This window comes from Engystomops pustulosus, chromosome 3 (genome assembly GCF_040894005.1).
Source record: "Engystomops pustulosus chromosome 3, aEngPut4.maternal, whole genome shotgun sequence".
In the NCBI taxonomy this organism is placed as follows: domain Eukaryota; kingdom Metazoa; phylum Chordata; class Amphibia; order Anura; family Leptodactylidae; genus Engystomops; species Engystomops pustulosus.
The window spans coordinates 82,662,936-82,686,196 of record NC_092413.1 but is presented as its reverse complement, the minus strand read 5'-3'; the positions used below and the strand labels follow the sequence as shown (position 1 = coordinate 82,686,196).

Here is a 23,261-nt window from a genome sequence, read left to right as displayed (position 1 = left end):
GTGGGGAGCCGCAGACAGAAGACCAGCGGGGGGCATCGGAAAGGTGAGTACATAGGTTTATAAGCCGAGTTGGGGTTTTTCAGCACATTTTCTTTGTGCGGAAAAACTCAGCTTATACTTGAGTATTTACTTTGTGGCAAACTTTTTCTTTTTCAAATCACCTCTCTTGCCCTTTAACACAAATAAAAAATAAAAACCATGCAAGTGTTTGCCACATCCCAAAATGTCTGGGAAAGACATTATAAGAAAATAAAACCATTATTCCTGGAGGTGAACCAGGTAAAGAAAAATAAAGTCCACCTTTTTGCATAAAAATTTTAATAAAAAGTGATCAAGATTTACTTCATACAGTCTCAAAAATGGTAGCAAAAGACAGTATCGGCTAATGCCACCAAAAATTCACCTAAGGCTGGTGGCACATATGGCGTTTTGAACGCGTTTTTATTAAGATAATTGCTAAAACCGGTCAAAAACTGATGCATTTTCAAAAAACGCATGTGTTTTTCAAAAAGACATGCGTTTTTTAAAAAACTGACTGCTTAAAAATGGCCCAAAAACGGGTTCAAAACGACAGCTGCCAGCCTTAGGGTGAAGACACACATGGCGTTTTTGGGCCGTTTTTACTAAGTGCGTTTTCAGATCGTTAAAAACGCAAGCGTTAAAAAACGCATGCGTTTTTGTCCGTTTTTCATTGCGCAATTTCGGAAAAACTGACAAAAACGCATGCGTTTTTAACGATCTGAAAACGCACTTAGTAAAAACGGCCCAAAAACGCCATGTGTGTCTTCACCCTTAGGCTGGTGCCACAGGCACCGCTTTGTCTGCGTTTGAAAACGCAAACGCAGACAAAACGGTGCTTGTGGCACCGGCATCAGGGTAATGCCACACATTGTGTTTTTTCAGCCGATTTAAAGCATGCCCTTTCAGTCAGTTTTAAAACAGATGTGTTTTTTATAATGTTTACCCTGGGTTTGGCTGCTTTGAACCCAGTTATCTTTATTTCTAGAAGTGCAGGCAGCTCTTAAAAACAGCCAAATGCATGGTAAGCTTACAAAAACATATACGTTTTCAGTCTGTTTTAGGGTGAAGACACACATGGCGTTTTTGGGCCGTTTTTGGGCCATTTTTACTAAGTACGTTTTCAGATCGTTAAAAACGCATGCGTTAAAAAACGCATCCGTTTTTTAAAAACGCATGCGTTTTTGTCCGTTTTTCATTGTGCAATTTAGGAAAAACGATCTGAAAACGCACTTAGTAAAAACGGCCCAAAAACGCCATGTGTGTCTTCACCCTAAGGGTTCAGTATCGCGGTTTAAAACACTTTTTAAACTGTATGGCCGAAGCTGCTTCGGCGCAGGGAGGTACGCGCTCGGCGCACCCTGCACGTGACTGTGCCCGCGGCTCTCATTCACTTCCTATGTAGCCGCGTGCACGGTCGCGTGCATGGTGCGCCGAGCGCGTACCTCCCTGCGCCAAAGCAGCTTCAGCCATACAGTTTAAAAAGTGTTTTAAACCGTGATACTGCGGTTTAAAACACTAACAAAAATAAGCTCCGGCACCAGCTCACCCTGAGCTGGTGCTCGGTAGTTCCCCATTATAACTGCCACTTCAAGTGGTAGGTTTCCTTTAAAGGTGCTGCTCCTCCTCCTACTTTTACTCCATTCCTGGTTTGGGCATCAAAAACTGCATCTGAAAAACTGAACGTGTGACATCACCCTAAAAATGGTCCAAAAACAGTCAAAGAATGCGATGTGTGGCAGCACCTTACACAAGTTATTTACTTTATTTATTAAAGGGGTTTGCGCCAGTTTTCTGTGACTTTCCAACATAAAGAACGTGCAAACTGTTTGCACATGTATTCGTTTTTTTCTACAAAAGATCATTTAAAAAAAAAATGGATAAGGTGCAGATCACACTACTGCTTTTTTCTTTATGTCCATAACCATGTCCATCTCCATAAAATAAACCCATGAGAAATGAACTGAACATAACTGAAGACATTGCAGTTACTAGGGTTGCAGGATGTATTGAAACCTTGATACTTGTTTGATACTTTCAAAGTCAGAACAGTTTAATACCAGGATTCTGTCATTTTAAAAGATAGTGTGAACAGAGCCTTAAACCATAATAAAACCTAGATAATTATGTTATAGGAGCCCGGGCATCTCCCTACTAATTGTACACATGTAGAAGGAGGCGCCAAGTGCTGACAGGTCTCCACATATTTATAGGAAGTCATCCTCCGGTGTCTGCACGTTATTAACTCTTTCCTCACCTTCTGGCAGGCAGCGAGCTGTTCTCTCAGCCTCTGTATCTCAGCATCTTTTTCCCTGATCTCTTCCCTGAGAGCCTCCATGTCAGATACACACGTAACTAAGAGTGCAGTAGGACCTTCCATGATGTAATGATCATGTGATCAGTCACATGTGTAGGAGGAGTCTGGTGCTGAGATGTGAGTTCATTGATGAGATATAAGGGTTGAGCCTAGAATGTATGTGATACTGAGGACTTCATACAGCCCATACATTCTAGTATTCCCTGGACTGAAGAGCGTAGAATGTATGTGATACTGAGGTCTCCATACAACCTGTACAATCTATCATTCCCTGGACTGAAGAGTCTAGAATGTATGTGATACTGAGGTCTCCATACAGCCTGTACATTCTAGCATTCCCTGGACTGAAGAGCCTAGAATGTATGTGATACTGAGATCTCCATACAGCCCATACATTCTAGCATTCCCTGGACTGAAGAGCCTAGAATGTATGTGATACTGAGGTCTCCATACAGCCTGTACAATCTATCATTCCCTGGACTGAAGAGCCTAGAATGTATGTGATACTGAGGTCTCCATACAGCCTGTACAATCTATCATTCCCTGGACTGAAGAGCCTAGAATGTATGTGATACTGAGATCTCCATGCAGCCTGTACATTCTAGCATTCCCTGGACTGAAGAGCCTAGAATGTATGTGATACTGAGGTCTCCATACAGCCTGTACATTCTAGTATTCCCTGGACTGAAGAGTCTAGAATATATGTGATACTGAGGTCTCCATACAGCCTGTACAATCTATCATTCCCTGGACTGAAGAGCCTAGAATGTATGTGATACTGAGATCTCCATGCAGCCTGTACATTCTAGTATTTCCTGGACTGAAGAGTCTAGAATATATGTGATACTGAGATCTCCATGCAGCCTGTGCATTCTAGCATTCCCTGGACTGAAGAGCCTAGAATGTATGTGATACTGAGGTCTCCATACAGCCTGTACATTCTAGCATTCCCTGGACTGAAGAGCCTAGAATGTATGTGATACTGAGGTCTCCATACAGCCTGTACATTCTAGCATTCCCTGGACTGAAGAGCCTAGAATGTATGTGATACTGAGGTCTCCATACAGCCCATACATTCTAGCATTCCCTGGACTGAAGAGCCTAGAATGTATGTGATACTGAGGTCTCCATACTGCCTGTACATTCTAGCATTCCCTGTACTGAAGAGCCTAGAATGTGTGTGTTACTGAGGTCTCCATGCAGCCTGTACAATCTATCATTCCCTGGACTGAAGAGCCTAGAATGTATGTGATACTGAGGTCTCCATACAGCCTGTACATTCTAGTATTCCCTGGACTGAAGAGCCTAGAATGTATGTGATACTGAGGTCTCCATACAGCCTGTACATTTTAGCATTCCCTGGACTGAAGAGCCTAGAATGTATGTGATACTGAGGTCTCCCTGCAGCCTGTACATTCTAGCATTCCCTGGACTGAAGAGCCTAGAATGTATGTGATACTGAGATCTCCATACAGCCTGTACATTCTAGCATTTCCTGGACTGAAGAGCCTAGAATGTATGTGATACTGAGGTCTCCATACAGCCTGTACATTCTAGCATTCCCTGGACTGAAGAGCCTAGAATGCATGTGATACTGAGGTCTCCATGCAGCCTGTACATTCTAGCATTCCCTGGACTGAAGAGCCTAGAATGTATGTGATACTGAGGTCTCCATACAGCCCGTACATTCTAGTATTCCCTGGACTGAAGAGCCTAGAATGTATGTGTTACTGAGGTCTCCATGCAGCCTGTACATTCTAGCATTCCCTGGCCTGAAGAGTCTAGAATGTATGTGATACTGAGATCTCCATGCAGCCTGTACATTCTAGCATTCCCTGGCCTGAAGAGTCTAGAATGTATGTGATACTGAGGTCTCCATACAGCCTGTACATTCTAGCATTCCCTGGACTGAAGAGCCTAGAATGTATGTGATACTGAGATCTCCATGCAGCCCATACATTCTAGTATTCCCTGGACTGAAGAGTCTAGAATGTATGTGTTACTGAGGTCTCCATACAGCCTGTACATTCTAGTATTCCCTGGACTAAAGAGCCTAGAATGTATGTGTTACTGAGGTCTCTATACAGCCTGTACATTCTAGTATTCCCTGGACTAAAGAGCCTAGAATGTATGTGTTACTGGGGTCTCCATGCAGCCTGTACAATCTATCAATCCCTAGACTGAAGAGTCTAGAATGCATGTGATACTGAGGTCTCCATGCAGCCTGTACAATCTATCATTCCCTGGACTGAAGAGTCTAGAATGTATGTGATACTGAGGTCGCCATGCAGCCTGTACATTCTAGCATTCCCTGGCCTGAAGAGTCTAGAATGTATGTGATACTGAGATCTCCATGCAGCCTGTACATTCTAGTATTCCCTGGACTAAAGAGCCTAGAATGTATGTGATACTGAGGTCTCCATGCACCCTGTACATTCTAGCATTCCCTGGACTGAAGAGCCTAGAATGTATGTGATACTGAGGTCTCCATGCAGCCTGTACATTCTAGTATTCCCTGGACTAAAGAGCCTAGAATGTATGTGATACTGAGGTCTCCATGCACCCTGTACATTCTAGCATTCCCTGGACTGAAGAGCCTAGAATGTATGTGATACTGAGATCTCCATGCAGCCTGTACATTCTAGCATTCCCTGGACTAAAGAGCCTAGAATGTATGTGATACTGAGGTATCCATGCAGCCCATACATTCTAGTATTCCCTGGACTGAAGAGTCTAGAATGCATGTGATACTGAGATCTCCATGCAGCCTGTACAATCTATCATTCCCTGGACTGAAGAGTCTAGAATGTATGTGATACTGAGGTCTCCATGCAGCCTGTACATTCTAGCATTCCCTGGCCTGAAGAGTCTAGAATGTATGTGATACTGAGATCTCCATGCAGCCTGCACATTCTAGCATTCCCTGGACTAAAGAGCCTAGAATGTATGTGATACTGAGGTCTCCATGCACCCTGTACATTGTAGCATTCCCTGGACTGAAGAGCCTAGAATGTATTTGATACTGAGGTCTCCATGCAGCCCGTACATTCTAGTATTTCCTGGACTGAAGAGTCTAGAACAGTGATGGCGAACCTACGACACGCGTGTCAGCACTGACACGCGTAGTCATTTTTGCTGACACTCGGCCGCCCAGCGCCCGCTGTCCGCCTCCCTCCCTGTGTAATGTGCTGCCCCAGTGTAATGTGCTACCCCTATGTTAATGTCCCGCCCCTGTCCTTGTGTTTCTGCCCCCTGCTTACCTGTCCGGCGCCACGTTGGTCCGCCCACCTTCTGCAACTCCTCCGGCTCCTCCAGGCTGCAATGCGCGCTGCTCGTCACGTGACTGAGGCGACCTGACGTCAGTCACGTGACCCGAGGCGCGCGGTGCAACCTGGAGGAGCCGAGCCGCCTGCAGTAAAGCTACAGGGAAGAAGACATCACTGGGTAAGTATGTAAGTTTTTTATTATATTATATTTAAAGGGAGGGCGCTAGGGGTATTTTAGTAGTAAAGGGAGGGTGCTAGGGGTAATTTAGTAGTAAAGGGAGGGTGCTAGGGGTATTTTAGTAGTAAAGGGAGGCCGCTAGGGGTATTTTAGTAGTAAAGGGAGGCCGCTAGGGGTAATTTAGTAGTAAAGGGAGGCCGCTAGGGGTATTTTAGTAGTAAAGGGAGGCCGCTGCTGGACATGTTATTAATAAGGGGAGGCCGCTGCTGGACATGTTATTGATAAGGGGAGGCCGCTGCTGGACATGTTATTACAAAATTAGGTTTTTCCTAAAGGTGACACAGCAACCGAGTTATGCTCGTTTTTTTGGCGAATTTTGACACACCTAGCTCAAAAGTTTGCCCATCACTGGTCTAGAATGTATGTGTTACTGAGGTCTCCATACTGTCTGTACATTCTAGTATTACCTGGACTGAAGAGCCTAGAATGTATGTGATACTGAGATCTCAATGCAGCCTGTACATTCTAGCATTCCCTGGACTAAAGAGCCTAGAATGTATGTGATACTGAGGTATCCATGCAGCCTGTACATTCTAGCATTCCCTGGACTAAAGAGCCTAGAATGTTTGTGATACTGAGATCTCCATGCAGCCTGTACATTCTAGTTTTCTCTGGACTGAAGAGCCTAGAATGTATGTGATACTGAGGTCTCCATACAGCCTGTACATTCTAGCATTCCCTGGACTGAAGAGCCTAGAATGTATGTGATACTGAGGTCTCCATACAGCCTGTACATTCTAGTATTCCCTGGACTGAAGAGCCTAGAATGTATGTGATACTGAGGTCTCCATGCAGCCCATACATTCTAGCATTCCCTGGACTGAAGAGCCTAGAATGTATGTGATACTGAGGTCTCCATACTGCCTGTACAATCTATCATTCCCTGGACTGAAGAGCCTAGAATGTATGTGATACTGAGGTCTCCATACAGCCTGTACATTCTAGCATTCCCTGGCCTGAAGAGTCTAGAATGTATGTGATACTGAGATCTCCATGCAGCCTGCACATTCTAGCATTCCCTGGACTAAAGAGCCTAGAATGTATGTGATACTGAGGTCTCCATGCACCCTGTACATTGTAGCATTCCCTGGACTGAAGAGCCTAGAATGTATTTGATACTGAGGTCTCCATGCAGCCCGTACATTCTAGCATTCCCTGGACTGAAGAGCCTAGAATGTATGTGATACTGAGATCTCCATGCAGCCCATACATTCTAGCATTCCCTGGACTAAAGAGCCTAGAATGTATGTGATACTGAGATCTCCATGCAGCCTGTACATTCTAGCATTCCCTGGCCTGAAGAGTCTAGAATGTATGTGATACTGAGGTCTCCATGCAGCCTGTACATTCTAGCATTCCCTGGCCTGAAGAGTCTAGAATGTATGTGATACTGAGATCTCCATGCAGCCTGTACATTCTAGCATTTCCTGGACTGAAGAGCCCAGAATGTATGTGATACTGAGGTCTCCATGCAGCCTGTACATTCTAGCATTCCCTGGCCTGAATAGTCTAGAATGTATGTGATACTGAGATCTCCATGCAGCCTGTACATTCTAGCATTCCCTGGACTGAAGAGCCTAGAATGTATGTGATACTGAGATCTCCATGCAGCCTGTACATTCTAGTATTCCCTGGACTAAAGAGCCTAGAATGTATGTGATACTGAGGTCTCCATGCAGCCTGTACATTCTAGCATTCCCTGGCCTGAAGAGTCTAGAATGTATGTGATACTGAGATCTCCATACAGCCTGTACATTCTAGCATTCCCTGGACTGAAGAGCCTAGAATGTATGTGATACTGAGGTCTCCATACAGCCTGTACAATCTATCATTCCCTGGACTGAAGAGCCTAGAATGTATGCGATTCTGAGGTCTCCATGCAGCCCATACATTCTAGCATTCCCTGGACTGAAGAGCCTAGAATGTATGTGATACTGAGATCTCCATGCAGCCCATACATTCTAGCATTCCCTGGACTAAAGAGCCTAGAATGTATGTGATACTGAGATCTCCATGCAGCCTGTACATTCTAGCATTCCCTGGCCTGAAGAGTCTAGAATGTATGTGATACTGAGGTCTCCATGCAGCCTGTACATTCTAGCATTCCCTGGCCTGAAGAGTCTAGAATGTATGTGATACTGAGATCTCCATGCAGCCTGTACATTCTAGCATTTCCTGGACTGAAGAGCCCAGAATGTATGTGATACTGAGGTCTCCATGCAGCCTGTACATTCTAGCATTCCCTGGCCTGAATAGTCTAGAATGTATGTGATACTGAGATCTCCATGCAGCCTGTACATTCTAGCATTCCCTGGACTGAAGAGCCTAGAATGTATGTGATACTGAGATCTCCATGCAGCCTGTACATTCTAGTATTCCCTGGACTAAAGAGCCTAGAATGTATGTGATACTGAGGTCTCCATGCAGCCTGTACATACTAGCATTCCCTGGCCTGAAGAGTCTAGAATGTATGTGATACTGAGATCTCCATGCAGCCTGTACATTCTAGCATTCCCTGGACTGAAGAGCCTAGAATGTATGTGATACTGAGGTCTCCATGCAGCCTGTACATTCTAGCATTCCCTGGACTGAAGAGTCTAGAATGTATGTGATACTGAGATCTCCATGCAGCCTGTACATTCTAGCATTCCCTGGACTGAAGAGCCTAGAATGTATGTGATACTGAGATCTCCATGCAGCCTGTACATTCTAGCATTCCCTGGCCTGAAGAGTCTAGAATGTATGTGATACTGAGGTCTCCATACAGCCCGTACATTCTAGTATTTCCTGGACTGAAGAGCCTAGAATGTATGTGATACTGAGGTCTCCATACAGCCCGTACATTCTAGTATTTCCTGGACTGAAGAGCCTAGAATGTATGTGATACTGAGATCTCCATGCAGCCTGTACATTCTAGCATTCCCTGGACTGAAGAGCCTAGAATGTATGTGATACTGAGGTCTCCATACAGCCTGTACATTCTAGCATTCCCTGGCCTGAAGAGTCTAGAATGTATGTGATACTGAGGTCTCCATACAGCCCGTACATTCTAGTATTTCCTGGACTGAAGAGCCTAGAACAGTGATGGCGAACCTTTTAGAGACCGAGTGCCCAAACTGCAACCCAAAACCTAATTACTTATCGCAAAGTGCCAGTATGGCAATTTAACCAGAAAACTGACGGTAAAGTTTAGAATCAATTTACACAGGACTGTCTGAGCTCGGATTCCATCAGTCCTATACACACTGAAACGCCACTTTTACACCATTTTACATCACATAAAAGAGTAATAAAAAGTTATCAAAAGGTCCCGCAGTCCTCAAAATGGTAGCAATGAAAACAACGGCTCATTAAGCAAAAAAACTCACACCTCCCCAGCTCCGTGCACTAAAGTTATTAGCGTCACAAGATGGCGAAACTATTTTCTTTTTCGTACACTGTTTTAATTATTGAAAAAGTATTAAAACACAATAAAACCTACAAGTCTGGTATCACTGTGATTGCATCGAACCAAAGAATAAAGGAGACAAATGATTTGGAGCGCACAGCGAAAGTATTAAAATCTACAGCTTCCCAGTGCACGACATGGAATAATAAATGAGAAGTAAAATATGTTACGCAAAAAATAATCCCTCACAGAGGTATATATAAATGCACATATAAATATATAATATAATATGCACATACATGAATACATACATAGAAATACATATGTTACTTACTCTTTGGTTGTCCAAGGTGGCGGCCATGCTGGCGGGCAGAAGTTCAGGTGTCTGTTGTTCCGGGGGAGGGGGGGGGGGTGTCAGTAGGGTAGATGGGTAGAGGGTGGGCGGCCAGAGTTAGGGCTGGGGGGGGGGGTAATGCAGCATCTGGAGTTCGGGGCAGTGGGGTTATGAGGTATTCGTTCCAGGGGAGGGGGTGATGGGGGGCAGTGACCAGAGTTGAGGGGGGGGGGGTAGTGAGAACGGCCGGAGTTCGGGCAGGCAAATTGCAGTAGTGGGCGGAGTTTGGGCGGGGGGGGGGGTTGGGAGAGGGGGTGCGATAGCGGGCTCGGGTTCGGGCGCGGGGGGGGCTTGTGATAGCGGCGTTTCGGGCCGGTTGCTTAGGGCAGGGGCGGGAGCGGGCAGGAAATCAGCCTCCTGCTGATCTATGCCCCGTGGATGCGCTGAACAAAAAAAAAAAAACTCACCTCAGACTCCGCGTTCCTCTGGCTGATCACTGCAGCGCACACGGAGTAAGGTGCACAGCGCTGGCAGCGTAATGACATCATTATGCTGCCAGCGCTGGGACGCTTACTGTCCTGTGCGCTGCAGTGATCAGAGTGACAGAGCAGGAAGTGTCAGCGCCCTGCTCTGTCATGGCCGTTAGCAGTATCGGAGCGTAGCTCCGATACTGCTAACGGCCATGACAACCAGGTGTGGACAGTGGTTGTCCGCACCTGGCAGTGGTTGGGAGGATGGGGCGCGTGCCAGCAGTGAGGGCTCTGCGTGCCCTCTCTGGCACGCGTGCCATAGGTTCGCCACCGCTGGCCTAGAATGTATGTGATACTGAGGTCTCCATACAGCCCGTACATTCTAGTATTTCCTGGACTGAAGAGCCTAGAATGTATGTGATACTGAGGTCTCCCTGCAGCCTGTACATTCTAGCATTCCCTGGCCTGAAGAGTCTAGAATGTATGTGATACTGAGGTCTCCATACAGCCCGTACATTCTAGTATTTCCTGGACTGAAGAGCCTAGAATGTATGTGATACTGAGGTCTCCCTGCAGCCTGTACATTCTAGTATTCCCTGGAGTGAAGAGCCTGGAATGTGTGTGATACTGAGGTCTCCATACAGCCCGTACATTCTAGCATTCCCTGGACTGAAGAGCCTAGAATGTATGTGATTCTGAGGTTTCCAAGCAACCCGAACATTCTAGCATTCCCTGGACTGAATAGCCTAAAATGTATGTGATTCTTTGAGGTCTCAGTCATCCATTTTCTCTCCAGCAAGTTCTGTTCTGAAAAGCCTAAAATATACCTGTTCTTTTAGGGCGCGTTCACACGTTGTGCTTTGGCAACGTGTGAACGCGCCCTCAAAGTCAGCTTAACCTCCATTGCGAGTTCTATATTGAGGAGGCCCAGAATCTTTATTGAAGGCAAAAATTGGCAGTTTGGACATTTTATGGGGATCATTGCTGTTAATAATTGTTTTTATATTGTAAAATTTCGGACATTTTGGGACATCGCTGTATGATAATAATTTTTGTCTATTTTTAGGACTGGATACATATTTTAAACTTTTAAAACTTTATTTTACTGTTATTTCAGCTCCCCCCCCCCCCCCCCCCCCCGGGGTACTTGAACCTTAGGCGGTCTGATTACTTATATAATATACAGTCATGGCCATAAGTTTTGAGAATGATACAAATGTTATTTTTTACAAAGTCTACTGCATCAGGTTTTATAATGCCAATTTGCATATAGTCCAGAATGTATATAGAGTGATCAGCTTAACAGCAATTAATTGCAAAGTCAATATTTACCTAGAAAATGAACTTTTTCCCCCAAAACACATTTCAACTTCATTGCAGGCCTGCCTTAAAAGGAGCAGCTAACATCGTTTCAGTGATTGCTCCAGTAACACAGGTGTGGGTGTTGATGAGGACAGGGCTGGAGGTCAATCTGTCATGATTTAGTAAGAATCACACCACTGAACACTTTAAAAGGAGGGTGGTGTTCAGCCTCATTGTTTCATTTCTGTTAACCATGGTTATCTCTAAAGAAACACGTGCAGTCATCATTGCACAGCACAAAACTGGACTAACAGGGAAGAGTATCGCAGCTAGAAAGACTGCACCTCAGTCAACAATCTATTGCATCATCAAGGAATTCAAGAAGAGAGGTTCCATTGTTGCCAAAAAGGCTCCAGGGCGCCCAAGAAGGACCAGCAAGGGCCAGGAACATCTCTTAAAACTGTTTCAGCTTCAGGATCGGGCTACCAGCAGTTTAGATCCTGCTCAGGAATGGCAGCAGGCAGGTGTGTGAGTCGGAGACTCTTGGAGCAAGGCCTGGTGTCAAGGAGGGCAGCAAAGAAGCAACTTTTTTTTTTTTTAACTTTATTAGAAGAAAGGCAAATAACAAATTTTACATTAAATAACCTTGTACAGCAAAAATACTTAAAACCACATGACAACATTATATATAAACTCCCTTCCCCTCCCCCCCCCCCCCTTCCCAGTGCTGGTTTTGGGGGATTCCCCTCCCCCCTATTCAATTATCTTGGGTGATTTTCCACTTTTATTTCTTCGCACAACGGTTAAATACTCCATTGCTCCCAGACCATTTTCAGCTTATTTCCTCCTCTATACCGTCTCTCGTATGCACTAATGTCTAAGATGGGGTTAAAAAATGACTCATGTTGTATTAGGTGTAGGAGGGAGAACGCGGATTTATTTCATGTTTTATGGGGATGCATACAGATAGAGAATTATTGGAACGAAGTACTCGATAAGATAAAGGTGCAATTAGGGTTAGGAGTATCACGAACAGCAATGCTTGCATTATTGGGGTACACAGACGAAGAAATAGGAACTGGGAAGAAGAGAGATCTGGTGGTAAAACTTATGTTTATAGCGAAACTAATTATTGTCAAACACTGGAAAGAAGACATACCTCCTAGGGTTAAGGAATGGTTAAATTATGTGGAAAAAATTAAAAGATACGAAAGAAGCCACTTCTCTGATATTCTGCAAAAGGTACAGGGAGTGGACTGCTGAGGACTGGGGTAAAGTCATTTTCTATGATGAATCCCCTTTCCGATCGTTTGGAACATCTGGAAAACAGCTTGTTCGGAGAAGACAAGGTGAGCAATGCCACCATCTTAATCCCATTGAGAACTTGTGGTCAATCATCAAGAGACAGGTGGACAAACAAAAACCAAACTGCTATCAGTCAGGATTTGGTCCAGAAGTTGATTGAGAGCTGCCAGGGAGAATTGCAGAGGTCCTGAAGAAGAAGGGGCAACACTGCAAATATTGACTTGCTGCATAAACTCTTTTATACTGTCAATAAAAGCTTTTGTTACTCATAATATGATTGCACTTGTATTACTGTATGTGATAAAAACATCCGATAAACATATAAAAACCAGAGGGCAACAGATCATGTGAAAATATAATATTTGTGTCATTCTCAAAACTTTTGGCCATGACTGTACTGCTTCTATATCCAAAACAATAGAAACCACACACTCTTTTCTAGTGGTAGTGCTCAATGTGGGATTCTCAATCCAAACATTGTACACACGTTCCATATTCTTATTTCTCAACAAATTTTTCACATGATAAAGCCTTCACCACAAAGCAACAAATTAGTGAGGGTTTTTCACAAGAAACAGATCAAAATTATGACGTTTTGGTCATCCCAACCTTTGTCAAGTTAGATCTGACCTGGGAAGGATTTAAATGATGTGAAACTTGTATGACTATTACTTGTATGACTGCTCCTTACAAAGTGCCTGTTCTCCTTAACCTGGTTACCCAATAGCAACTCAAAACTTCTACCTTTTCTCCTTCACACACTATTTGTACAGGCGGTCCCTGGGTTATGTACAAGATAGGGTCTGTAGGTTTGTTCTTAAGTTGAATTTGTATGTAAGTCAGATCTGTATATTTTACAATTGTAGCCCAAGCCAAATTTTTTGGGGTCTTTGTGACAATTGGATTTTAAAAATGTTGGGTTGTCATAAGAACCAGGAATAACACTAAAGCTTCATTGTAGACACCTGTGATAACTGTTATAGCTGTTTATTGTAGCCTAAGGCTAAAGTACAGTAAATTACCAACATCAAGAGGTCCGTTTGTAACTAGGGGTCGTATGCAAGTCGGGTGTTCTTAAGTAGGGGACCGCCTGTATATACCATTTACCTGACTACAGCTCTCCTACACAAACTTATTTAGACCTCCCTCTTCTATACCTGTGTACCACTAAATGTCTTCTTACTTTTCTATGATTTGATTGCTTCTTGGCCATCATTATGATATTGCTTATTTTGTGTCTACTTAATGTCATATGATTTATCTTATGTAATAGTCATGCAAGTCTCACATTATTTCTATCCTTCCCATGTCAGATATAACTTGACAAAGGTCGGTGTTAAGGAGGTCGCACTGGTTTCGGACGCCATCTTGACTACTGTCCGACATCTTAGATACAGCGGCCATGTTCCCTGACCATTGTCAAGTTAATGTCATGATTCAAACTTCATTTTATGTAACCTGTTTGCTGGCCTGTCAGCTAATACCCTTTGACATTTAATGAGAAGCCAGTCTGTCCTCAAAGCTGCATAATAATATGATTCTGGAGCCACTTATCTTCTTCTTAGTATAAACAATATCTGTGTACAAGGTCTCTGAGAACTGAGCACAATTAATTCACTTTTTTTCCTAGAATATGCTGATGTCCAATAGCTTTGCAGTATACTATTCACACCCCTTTGATGTCTCTCTTCTGTCTGATATATATTATGCATTTTGATTATTAAAGGGTGGAAGATCCTGACTAAGAGATTGACATGTCTTGGTCTCTATGTTCAATCATGAAAGGGTTAATTAGGACTCATCAAGAGGGCTGTTGGGGCCCTGCATAAAAAATCCCTAACAATATTTGGCGTCCCTGGGTGGGCTTAGGAGTAAACAACAACAACACCTAGACAGCCTCCGTGAAGTGTCCCCGCCGGCTTGGTGAACAGAACTGACCAGAGAGCTCTCAGGGTAAGATATTAATTTTTTATTGTCTACCTTGATATGTCACTTCTGGTTCACTGGTTGGACGGACCGGGTAAGACTGTCTCTGTGTTATGTATTTGCCACTGTTGTTCACTGTAACCTAAGCTCATAGTTTTTGGCAAAGAACCACTTTGTAAGGTGATGGACAGAGACTGGACAGAGACGGATGGTCAGACAGTCTGTGGTGTTAGCTGAAACTGTGGGACGGGAGGGAGTAGCCCTTAGAGGTCTGCACTGCTAAAGTAGGAGATACTTTGTTGTGATTGTCAGATTATCATAGTGTCTATAGTACTGTTTGACTAGTGTCAATAGGGTTGCCCATAGAGTTATAGAGCTCAATTTGTGCACGTGCAGCGGAGACCCACTCTGATCAAGTGTGCGTTTAGCTTCATTTTGGAGTCTGAACGACTTTGTGGATGACTGTAAGAACTAGTAGTGACTTGGTAAAGAGTCAGTAAGAGAGTTGACTTGGTAAAGAGTCAAGGAGAGAGTAGTTCAGTAAAGAGAGTTGATTTGGTTAAGAGTCAATAAGGGAGACTTGGTAAAGAGTCCTCTGTGGAAGTCTGGTATCTAGTTTCTTTGGGGTCGGTCACACAAGGTGTCGGATTCGTTGTATCTGTGGGGGACAGGTTTGGCAGTGTTGCAGTTGTAGACATTTGTGATGGGAAGTAAGCAAAGTAAAGTAAGCCAAGGGTGCGGACCTAGAAAAGCTACTCAGATTGTGTCCCACATGGAGGGGAAAGATGATGTAAGTAGACAAAAGGTTGTTGAGTTAAGTAGGACTGATGGAAAAGTGTAAGTTGACATGATCGGACATAAGGGCTGGTAGTTTTGTGTTTGAAGTGAGAAGTAGTATTGAAGGATTTGGGATGTGTCAGATGATCTGATGATTGTACAAGTGAGAAAACTTGATCAGATTAGGAAACAGACACTTATAGCCTCTGACTTTGACGGACGGACTAGGACAGAGTGACTGGGATTCTTCTGCGTGCCCAATGAAGAAAGAGACAGGCAATAAGGGACATTTCAAAGTTTTTGATGTGGAAAGAATTTGAGAAAAAGAGATTTAATTATATTTTCCTTGGAGTGAAAAATGGCCCCTGTAATCCAGACTCCACCCCTGTATCTGGTGGTTAGAGAAGATGACACGCCCTACCATTCTTCAGTGGCGGCCATCTTATGTCAGTTTATTTTTCAGTGGCAGCCATTTTAAGTTATATTCCCTTCAAGTTGATGAAAGTTGTTTGCTGTTGGCAGCCATAAAAGTTGTTGCGGGGCTTTGTAGGATAACAGCTGACCATGCTTGGGGCGTCTGCTAGGGGTCTTGGAGTGTGGGAGGTTGTTTGAGTATTATTCAAATTTATTGATCCCGACAATTAGAGAAAAATTACTATAAAAAGTGTTACAATGTCTCCGGTACCTGCTTTCTGGCATTTAAGGGATTAACAAAAGGGTGGGGGCTGTTGGAGCTGCGTTTTGTTTTGTGAAGAACTGACATGTGCTGTGTCTGTCAGTGACCTTGATGTTCACGGAAAACTGAATTTCTCCATATTGAGTTGCTTGGATTCTGTGTTCTGTTATCTCGTGGTTTACAGACTAGTGAGAACATTTACATTTGGGAGGGGTAGATCGCTGTGTTTAGACTTCTCCCTGACAATCTAAAAAAGACTTGAAGGAATTTATTTGATTGTGGAACAAGAATACAGTATGATGTGATGTCCTCCTGTGTACCCCATGAACAGACAGACTAAGCAAGAATGAGCCCCCCAACTGTATTACAGAGCCTATGACTGACTTTTGTTACTTTTTGATTAAAAACCATCTTAAGTGTACCTGGATTTTATTGAGACATTGGAGTCTGGCCAGAACTTTATAGGTAGCATAGAACACTGGGCTGGAGATGTGGTGGAGGGACATTGACGTACAGAGGGAATAGAGGATGTTTCACAGACCACGCCAAAGTGAGACTGACAACATCTCCGGAAGTCTCAACCGACCAACCCAAGTGGGCGTTGCAGGGAGGAGACATTACTGTAGTGAGTGGCGGAGACGGCCCCCACAGGGCAAGACAAGGGGGGGTGGTTACGGACAAGGATGTCAGCAAGAACGCCCCCCCCAGACAGAGTTAGTGCCTTTCATTGTAGAACTCTCCCCTGCTAGTCCGATGATGATTTTAGCCCATTCCCGGTCAAGAAAAGACTCAGAAAGAACAGCCGGATACATGTAGCATGGTCCATGACCTCCAAGCTGCCAATGAGTGTACTGAAGCCCAGTGGTCCCTAGCCCAAACTGGCAGCAGTCCCTGAGAGTGACATATTATTCACTGTTGATTTGGCAAATGCTTTCCTCTCTGTGCCCCTACATGAGGATTACCAGTACAGTACCTATGTGCCTTTACCAGTTCAGTATTCCAGTATATCTGATGTAGATTCCCACAAGGGGGGGGGTAAAACTCACCCAGCCAATACCCCACGGCCCTACAGGGAGTAGACTGGCAGACTGGCCCCTTACTGGATGTTCTCCTTTTCAGTATGCGGAGGACCTACTGTTTTTGTTTGCCAGGATACATTTATTGACCTTATGTGTTTTCTGTTCCAGAAGGGTTGCAAAGTTTCCTGAGACAAACTCCGGTACTGCCAGGAGAAGGTGGTCTTCCTAGGCTACTGCTTCTCAGCCACAGGCAGACACCTGACAGAGGAGAGAAAGATGGCAGTCCATAATGTGCCCCTGTCCTGAGGCCCTAAGCCTCTTTACATGTTTCTAGGACTGGCCAGCTCCTGCAGGCCTGGGATAAGGTCTGCTGCCTCCAGCCTGATGCTGCCCCTTTCTGACTCAATTGCCTCTTCCCCATTTGCCCTTAGTCAGGAGGCAATAGATGCATTCCATAGCTGGCAAATCCTGTCTGCCCCGGCCTTAGGCACATGCCACTGAACCAGACCTTTTATTTTATTTTGCACGGAGTATCTAGGCCACAGGTGTCCTAGCCCAAGAACGTGGTGGCCTCCCCAGTGGCCCACTATTAGGCCCGGTTAGACTCAGTTGTGAGGGGAGTCCCGCATGTGTCAGTAGCTGCAGCCAGCAATCTGCTCAGCAAGGCCAGTGAGTTGATCCCAGACCCTAGATCACTCAGTTACAGTGCAAACCCCACATACCTTGCACATTGTCCTCACCCAAGTACAGCCCAAGCATCTGAGCAAAGGCCAGACAGCTCAGACTCCAGTGTGCACTCCTGATCCCCCGTCACACTGATAAGGTGCACAGCTCTGAATCCTTCATTCTATCGCCAGTCTTCCAGGATTCAGAGGGGGGAGAGAAGGGTGATTAACCCAGATGTTGAGTTTTTTCTCATAGATGGCTCCAGGTCTCCAGGAGAAGACAGATGGTTCTACACTGGATATACAGTGGTCAGTGGCGCACATGAGGTAGTACAAGCAGAACCACTCCCTCCACACAGGTCAGTGCAGGAGGTGGAGTGACGGCACTCAGGGAAGTGCTACAGCTGGTGGAAGGTAAAAGGGCAAACATCTATACTCAAGGTATAGTTCTGGGGTCTAAACACGACTATGAACCCTTATGGAAGGCTAGAGATTTCCTCACCTCTGCAGGGAACCCCTTTAAGCATGGCACGCTGGTTAAAGAGCTCATGGATGCTCTCCTACTTCCACAAGAGGTGGGGATAATAAAAGGAAAAGCACACACAATTTGGTAACTCCACAAGCCAAGGGCAAGTATGTGGCTGACGGGATGGCGAAGGCAGCTGCACAGATGGAGCCTGGAGACTGTCCTGAAGTCTCAGCGGTGAGTTCTGAGCTAAAAGTTTGATCCACAGGTGTTCCAGTCCCTGGTGGCCCGAGAGTCATCAGAAGTGAAGGAAGAGTGGAGGAGAGCTGGAGCCCAGATGCCGATGGGACCTGGATGCTGGGAGAGAGGGTGTGCCTGCCCGGAGCCCTGCACCCGACAGTAAGTCAAGTAGCCTACAGACACATACACATCCAAAATGGCCATGCTAGTGCTCATAAACCATAAGTGGTTTGCCCGGGCGTTACTACCCCTGTCACTAGACTAGTGAAAGCCTGTATAGTCTGTGCCCGCCACAACCCGGGTAAGGTGGAAAAGACCCCACAGAAGGTGACACCCAAGCTGCTGTATCCCTTCCAGAGACTGCAGATGGATTTTATCCAGCTACCAAAAAGTGGTACGTAGGAGTACTTGCTTGTGTGCATTGATCTCTTTCCAGGGTGGCCAGAAGCTTCTCCCATGACCAAGGCTACTGCCAGAGCTGCAGCCAAGAAGTTGGTGAGTGAGATTTTTCTGCAGGTTTGGACTTCCAGAGACCAAAGAGTCCGGTCGTAGAACCCACTTCACTGGACAGGTAAAGACCTGAAACCTCGTCCCTCCTGGGTGTAGAACAGGCCCTGCATACCCCTTACCTTTCCCAAGTTAGTGGTGGGGTTGAGAGACTAAACGGCACTCTTAAGTTAGAGATCCGGGAGGCCATGGAAGTAACAGGGAAACCATGGCGCGAGTGCTTTCCTGCTGACCATCATTCAGTTAGGACCACACCCCAACAGAAAGATGGGATTGTCCCCCTTTGAAATACTTTTTGGCTGTGCACCCAGACTAGGCCTCTACTTTCCACAGACCCTATAGCTGATGGCAGGAAACCAGGTGGAACATGCCACACAGTTGAGCCAGGCCTTGGAAAAGCTCCACAAAAGTGTTTCTGATTCCTTTTTCAGATCCAGACAGAGACCTCAGGATGCATAACCTGAAACCTGGAGACTACGTGGTGGTGAAGAGAGACACCAGAGAGAGAGAGAGAGAGTCTGGAGCCTTGCTACGATGGTCCTTTCCAAGTCCTGCTGACCAGTGCCACGTCTGTGAAGCTAGAGGGAAGTCAGCATGCTGCCACGCTTTCTATTGCAAACTTACTTATTCTTCTTGCTAGCTGGTCTCTTCTGACTGACTGTATGCTCAGGGACACCCCAACCATGACTATCACTGTATCTATAGGGGTGACCAGGATGCCCCCAGGGTAGGAGACTTTACCTACGGTTGGTGCAACACGACAATGACCTTCTATAACATTGACAGCACAGATAACCCTGTATTAGCAGTGTCTGATGTGTACTGTATTTGTGGGGATAGGAGAGTCGGGTCAGGCCTAGAGGCTGGGAAGGTGAGTGTACGGTGATAAAACTTGTGCATTCCTTCCTCGTGATCCCCAGGGATAAGGTTGATCAGACACATAAGAAAAGGTAGAGAATCCCAAAGGATTCTGGAGGTCTGAGAAAGAAGCACCTAGATGACAACGTTTATATAGATACAGTGGGAGCACCAAGGGGGGTCCCAGATGAGTACAAGGCCCACAATCAGATATGGGCAGGTCTAGAGTCCATTATTCCCCAGAGAGCTATGAGCAAAGATGTTGGTTGGGTAACTGGTTTTTATTGTAATCAACAGAGATTTGTGAATTATATCGGAGATGCTTCCCAGAACCGCGTGGCTTTGGACATGATCCTTGCTGAGAAGGGAGGAGTCTGTAAGATGGTGGGAGTGGCTTGTCGCATATACATCCCAGATGACATCACCCCCTATGGATCCATTACCCATGCTCGTGAAAAGATTGAAGGACTGCCCAGGGAACTCAAGAGAAACTCTGGGGTGGACACTTTGTCCTTCACTTTGTGGGTGGGGGATTGGAAGGGTTTCCTTTAAGCGGGGGTGATATTGGGGATTGTGATTTTGCTCTTGTCACTTACTGCGTGCTGTGTGGTCCCCCTCATCAAGTCCACCATGTCCCAGATGGCCGTCAGGAGAAGTGCCCGGAGCGGAGGATGATGCTGCCTGTTTACAAGCCTATGGACTATGGGAACTCAGTGATGTGATTTGAGTGTGCAGGCCTGTAACCCCTGAGTGACCAGCCTCCAGGGGATCTGGTGAAGAGTTAACAAGTCCAGCAGGTAAGGGCTTAGCCTACCTGTGGGTACCTGGAGCTTGAGGAGGTTGCTCAGGATGGAGTTACAGGCCAGCAAAGCTCAAAGGGGGGAATTGTTAAGGAGGTCGCACTGGTTTCGGACGCCATCTTGACTACTGTCCGCCATCTTAGATACAGCGGCCATGTTCCCTGACCATTGTCAAGTTAATGTCATGATTCAAACTTCATTTTATGTAACCTGTTTGCTGGCCTGTCAGCTAATACCCTTTGACATTTAATGAGAAGCCAGTCTGTCCTCAAAGCTGCATAATAATATGATTCTGGAGCCACTTATCTTCTTCTTAGTATAAACAATATCTGTGTACAAGGTCTCTGAGAACTGAGCACAATTAATTCACTTTTTTTCCTAGAATATGCTGATGTCCAATAGCTTTGCAGTATACTATTCACACCCCTTTGATGACTCTTCTGTCTGATATATATTATGCATTTTGATTATTAAAGGGTGGAAGATCCTGACTAAGAGATTGACATGTCTTGGTCTCTATGTTCAATCATGAAAGGGTTAATTAGGACTCACCTTACAAAAGTCAAGAGGGCTGTTGGGGCCCTGCATAAAAAATCCCTAACAGTCGGGATGACCGAAACATCGTAATTTTGATCTGTTTCTTGTGAAAAATCCTCACTGATTTGTTGCTTTGTGGTAAAGGCTTTATCATGTGAAAAATTTGTTGAAAAATAAAAAAAGAGAAATAAGAATATAGAACGTGTGTAATGCTTCTATATTGCAGTCTGACTCTGCACCATCTGCTAACTGAAAGATGGCAGAGCTCAGAAGCAGACCTGTTAGGTGCATAGGTCAGGTTCAACAGCAGCACCTAAAAGGCTAAAGGAAACCCATCATGAGAAATCTAAATATTAAGGTGCAACACTGCCCTGACAGAGCGCACCACTTTTTTTGGTGCACCTTGAACATAGATTATGCAACACATTTGCATGATTAATGTGGCATACGGTCTGAGTGAGTACCGGAACGCCCATTTCAGAGCAGACCAGTCAGGGTACCAGGCTACCATTGAGTAACATCGGTACCTTATGATCCATTGTGCCGATGGGCAGCAGAGGGAACGTACACCCTCTGCACACGCTTAGACACTGTTGTCCCTGTTTGACTGCAGGACTGGGTGTTAGTGTTGGGCGGCCAAGCCCCAGCAGAAACAGGAAGCGATGCCCTGCAAACTTCTTCTGATGCAGCATTGTAGAAACCCCTTAAAGAGAACCTATTATGCAAATTAACCCACCCAAGATAAATACTTGATTAAAATCTATGATTTCTCTTAGATCATAGATTGTATTAAGGATGTATCGTAGAATCCTGATGCGGTCATTAAGGAGTTAAAGGAGATTAACCAATAACATGAAGCATGATAAACCAGGGACACTTACTGTAGATCCAGGCACTGTGTATGTGGTAATTAAAATAACCTTTGACCCAGAAGGTGCAGTTTCAATTTACGCAGTTTGGGACAGACTAATGTTAATATGGCATTTATGCTATTTGTGTAGCACTGGTGGTCATTCACTTTTTATTGAAGCGGCATTACAATGCACATTATATATTAGTCTATTCCAGCTTTTATGCAATCTGTTAGGGTTTTAAGCTTTTATTTTTGTAACTAGACAGGTGCAGTTGTAATTGTATGGGTGATGTGGAAGAACCAGACAGACCCCTAAGTAAATTAGCCTTTGTTAGAAGTTATATAATCATTGTGACTTGCATGCCCTTTACTAAATTTGTTAAGTGTCTGAAATATTACAACAGCAAATGTTTGTAGATATACATACAGTATATAGATAATATATAATACTGTGTTTCAAAATAAAACATAGTATTAAAAAAAGTTCACAAAACAAGTTTACTGTGCAGAAGACAAGTCAAGTAAGTTGTAATTTGGTAAATCCAGCTACTGGGTGAGAATCTAATTTTGAATCTCCATTGATTCTTTCCATTCTACTATGTGGAAACATGGAAAAAAATTTGAATCGCTGTCCCATTTTACTTGGATTCATGAGAATGTCATAGCTTTGTATTAATTGTCGTTGAGTAGCTTCATCTTTGTTATTTTCCAGAAGTACCTAAAATAAAATACATATATAAATATTATAAATGATTTAGGTAAGACATGCAAGTTTTGTGACAGTGTATCAGAGGCAATCTGTAAGCTTACTCCACCACTGACATAGATCGCTCTTCTGTCCCAACACCTTTACTGGTACTGTGGGCAAAGGGAGGGGTGGGTGGAAGAAGCATTGTACCAGGCACCTCCAAACCTCCAGTCAGCGATTGCTACTGGCTCATCTCCTCCTGCAGCTGGGAACTAAATCATCACGACCCATTGGTTGGGAAACACTGCTCTAGAACTTTAAACCCTTCAGGACTAAACTTTAGGACCATGTCCGATTTTTTAAAAAAAAATCTGCCCTGTATTATAGGAGGTTATAACTTTGGAACCCTTTAACTATGGCGATCCCGGCCATCACATGCCACCGGGATCCTGCGGTGATCACCCGGACTCAGCTTCTGAGGCGCATCAATCTCCAGGATGTAACTGTACGTCATGGTGCGGTAAGTACCAGCATCTTAAAATGCACAGTTATGTCAAGGCACATGAAGGGGTAAAGTAAGGTCTCCCGATAGATAAAACTTACATTTGGTC

The 23,261-nt window shown here is 44.7% G+C and overlaps 2 protein-coding genes across 2 annotated transcripts in view; both read right to left on the bottom strand.

Moving 5' to 3' along the window:
• The window catches only part of MOCS3 (molybdenum cofactor synthesis 3), a 45,102-nt gene extending 42,673 nt beyond the window's left edge, over window positions 1-2,429 (bottom strand). The window contains exon 1 of the mRNA XM_072141244.1: window positions 2,276-2,429. Within this exon, the coding sequence (XP_071997345.1) occupies window positions 2,276-2,398 (123 nt within the window). The 5' untranslated portion in view covers window positions 2,399-2,429. The remainder of the gene's footprint in view (window positions 1-2,275) is intronic.
• Window positions 2,430-22,441: 20,012 nt separating this feature from the next.
• The window catches only part of NDUFAF7 (NADH:ubiquinone oxidoreductase complex assembly factor 7), a 39,928-nt gene continuing 39,108 nt past the window's right edge, over window positions 22,442-23,261 (bottom strand). Inside the window, exon 10 of the mRNA XM_072141243.1 lies at window positions 22,442-22,680. Within this exon, the coding sequence (XP_071997344.1) occupies window positions 22,480-22,680 (201 nt within the window). The 3' untranslated portion in view covers window positions 22,442-22,479. The remainder of the gene's footprint in view (window positions 22,681-23,261) is intronic.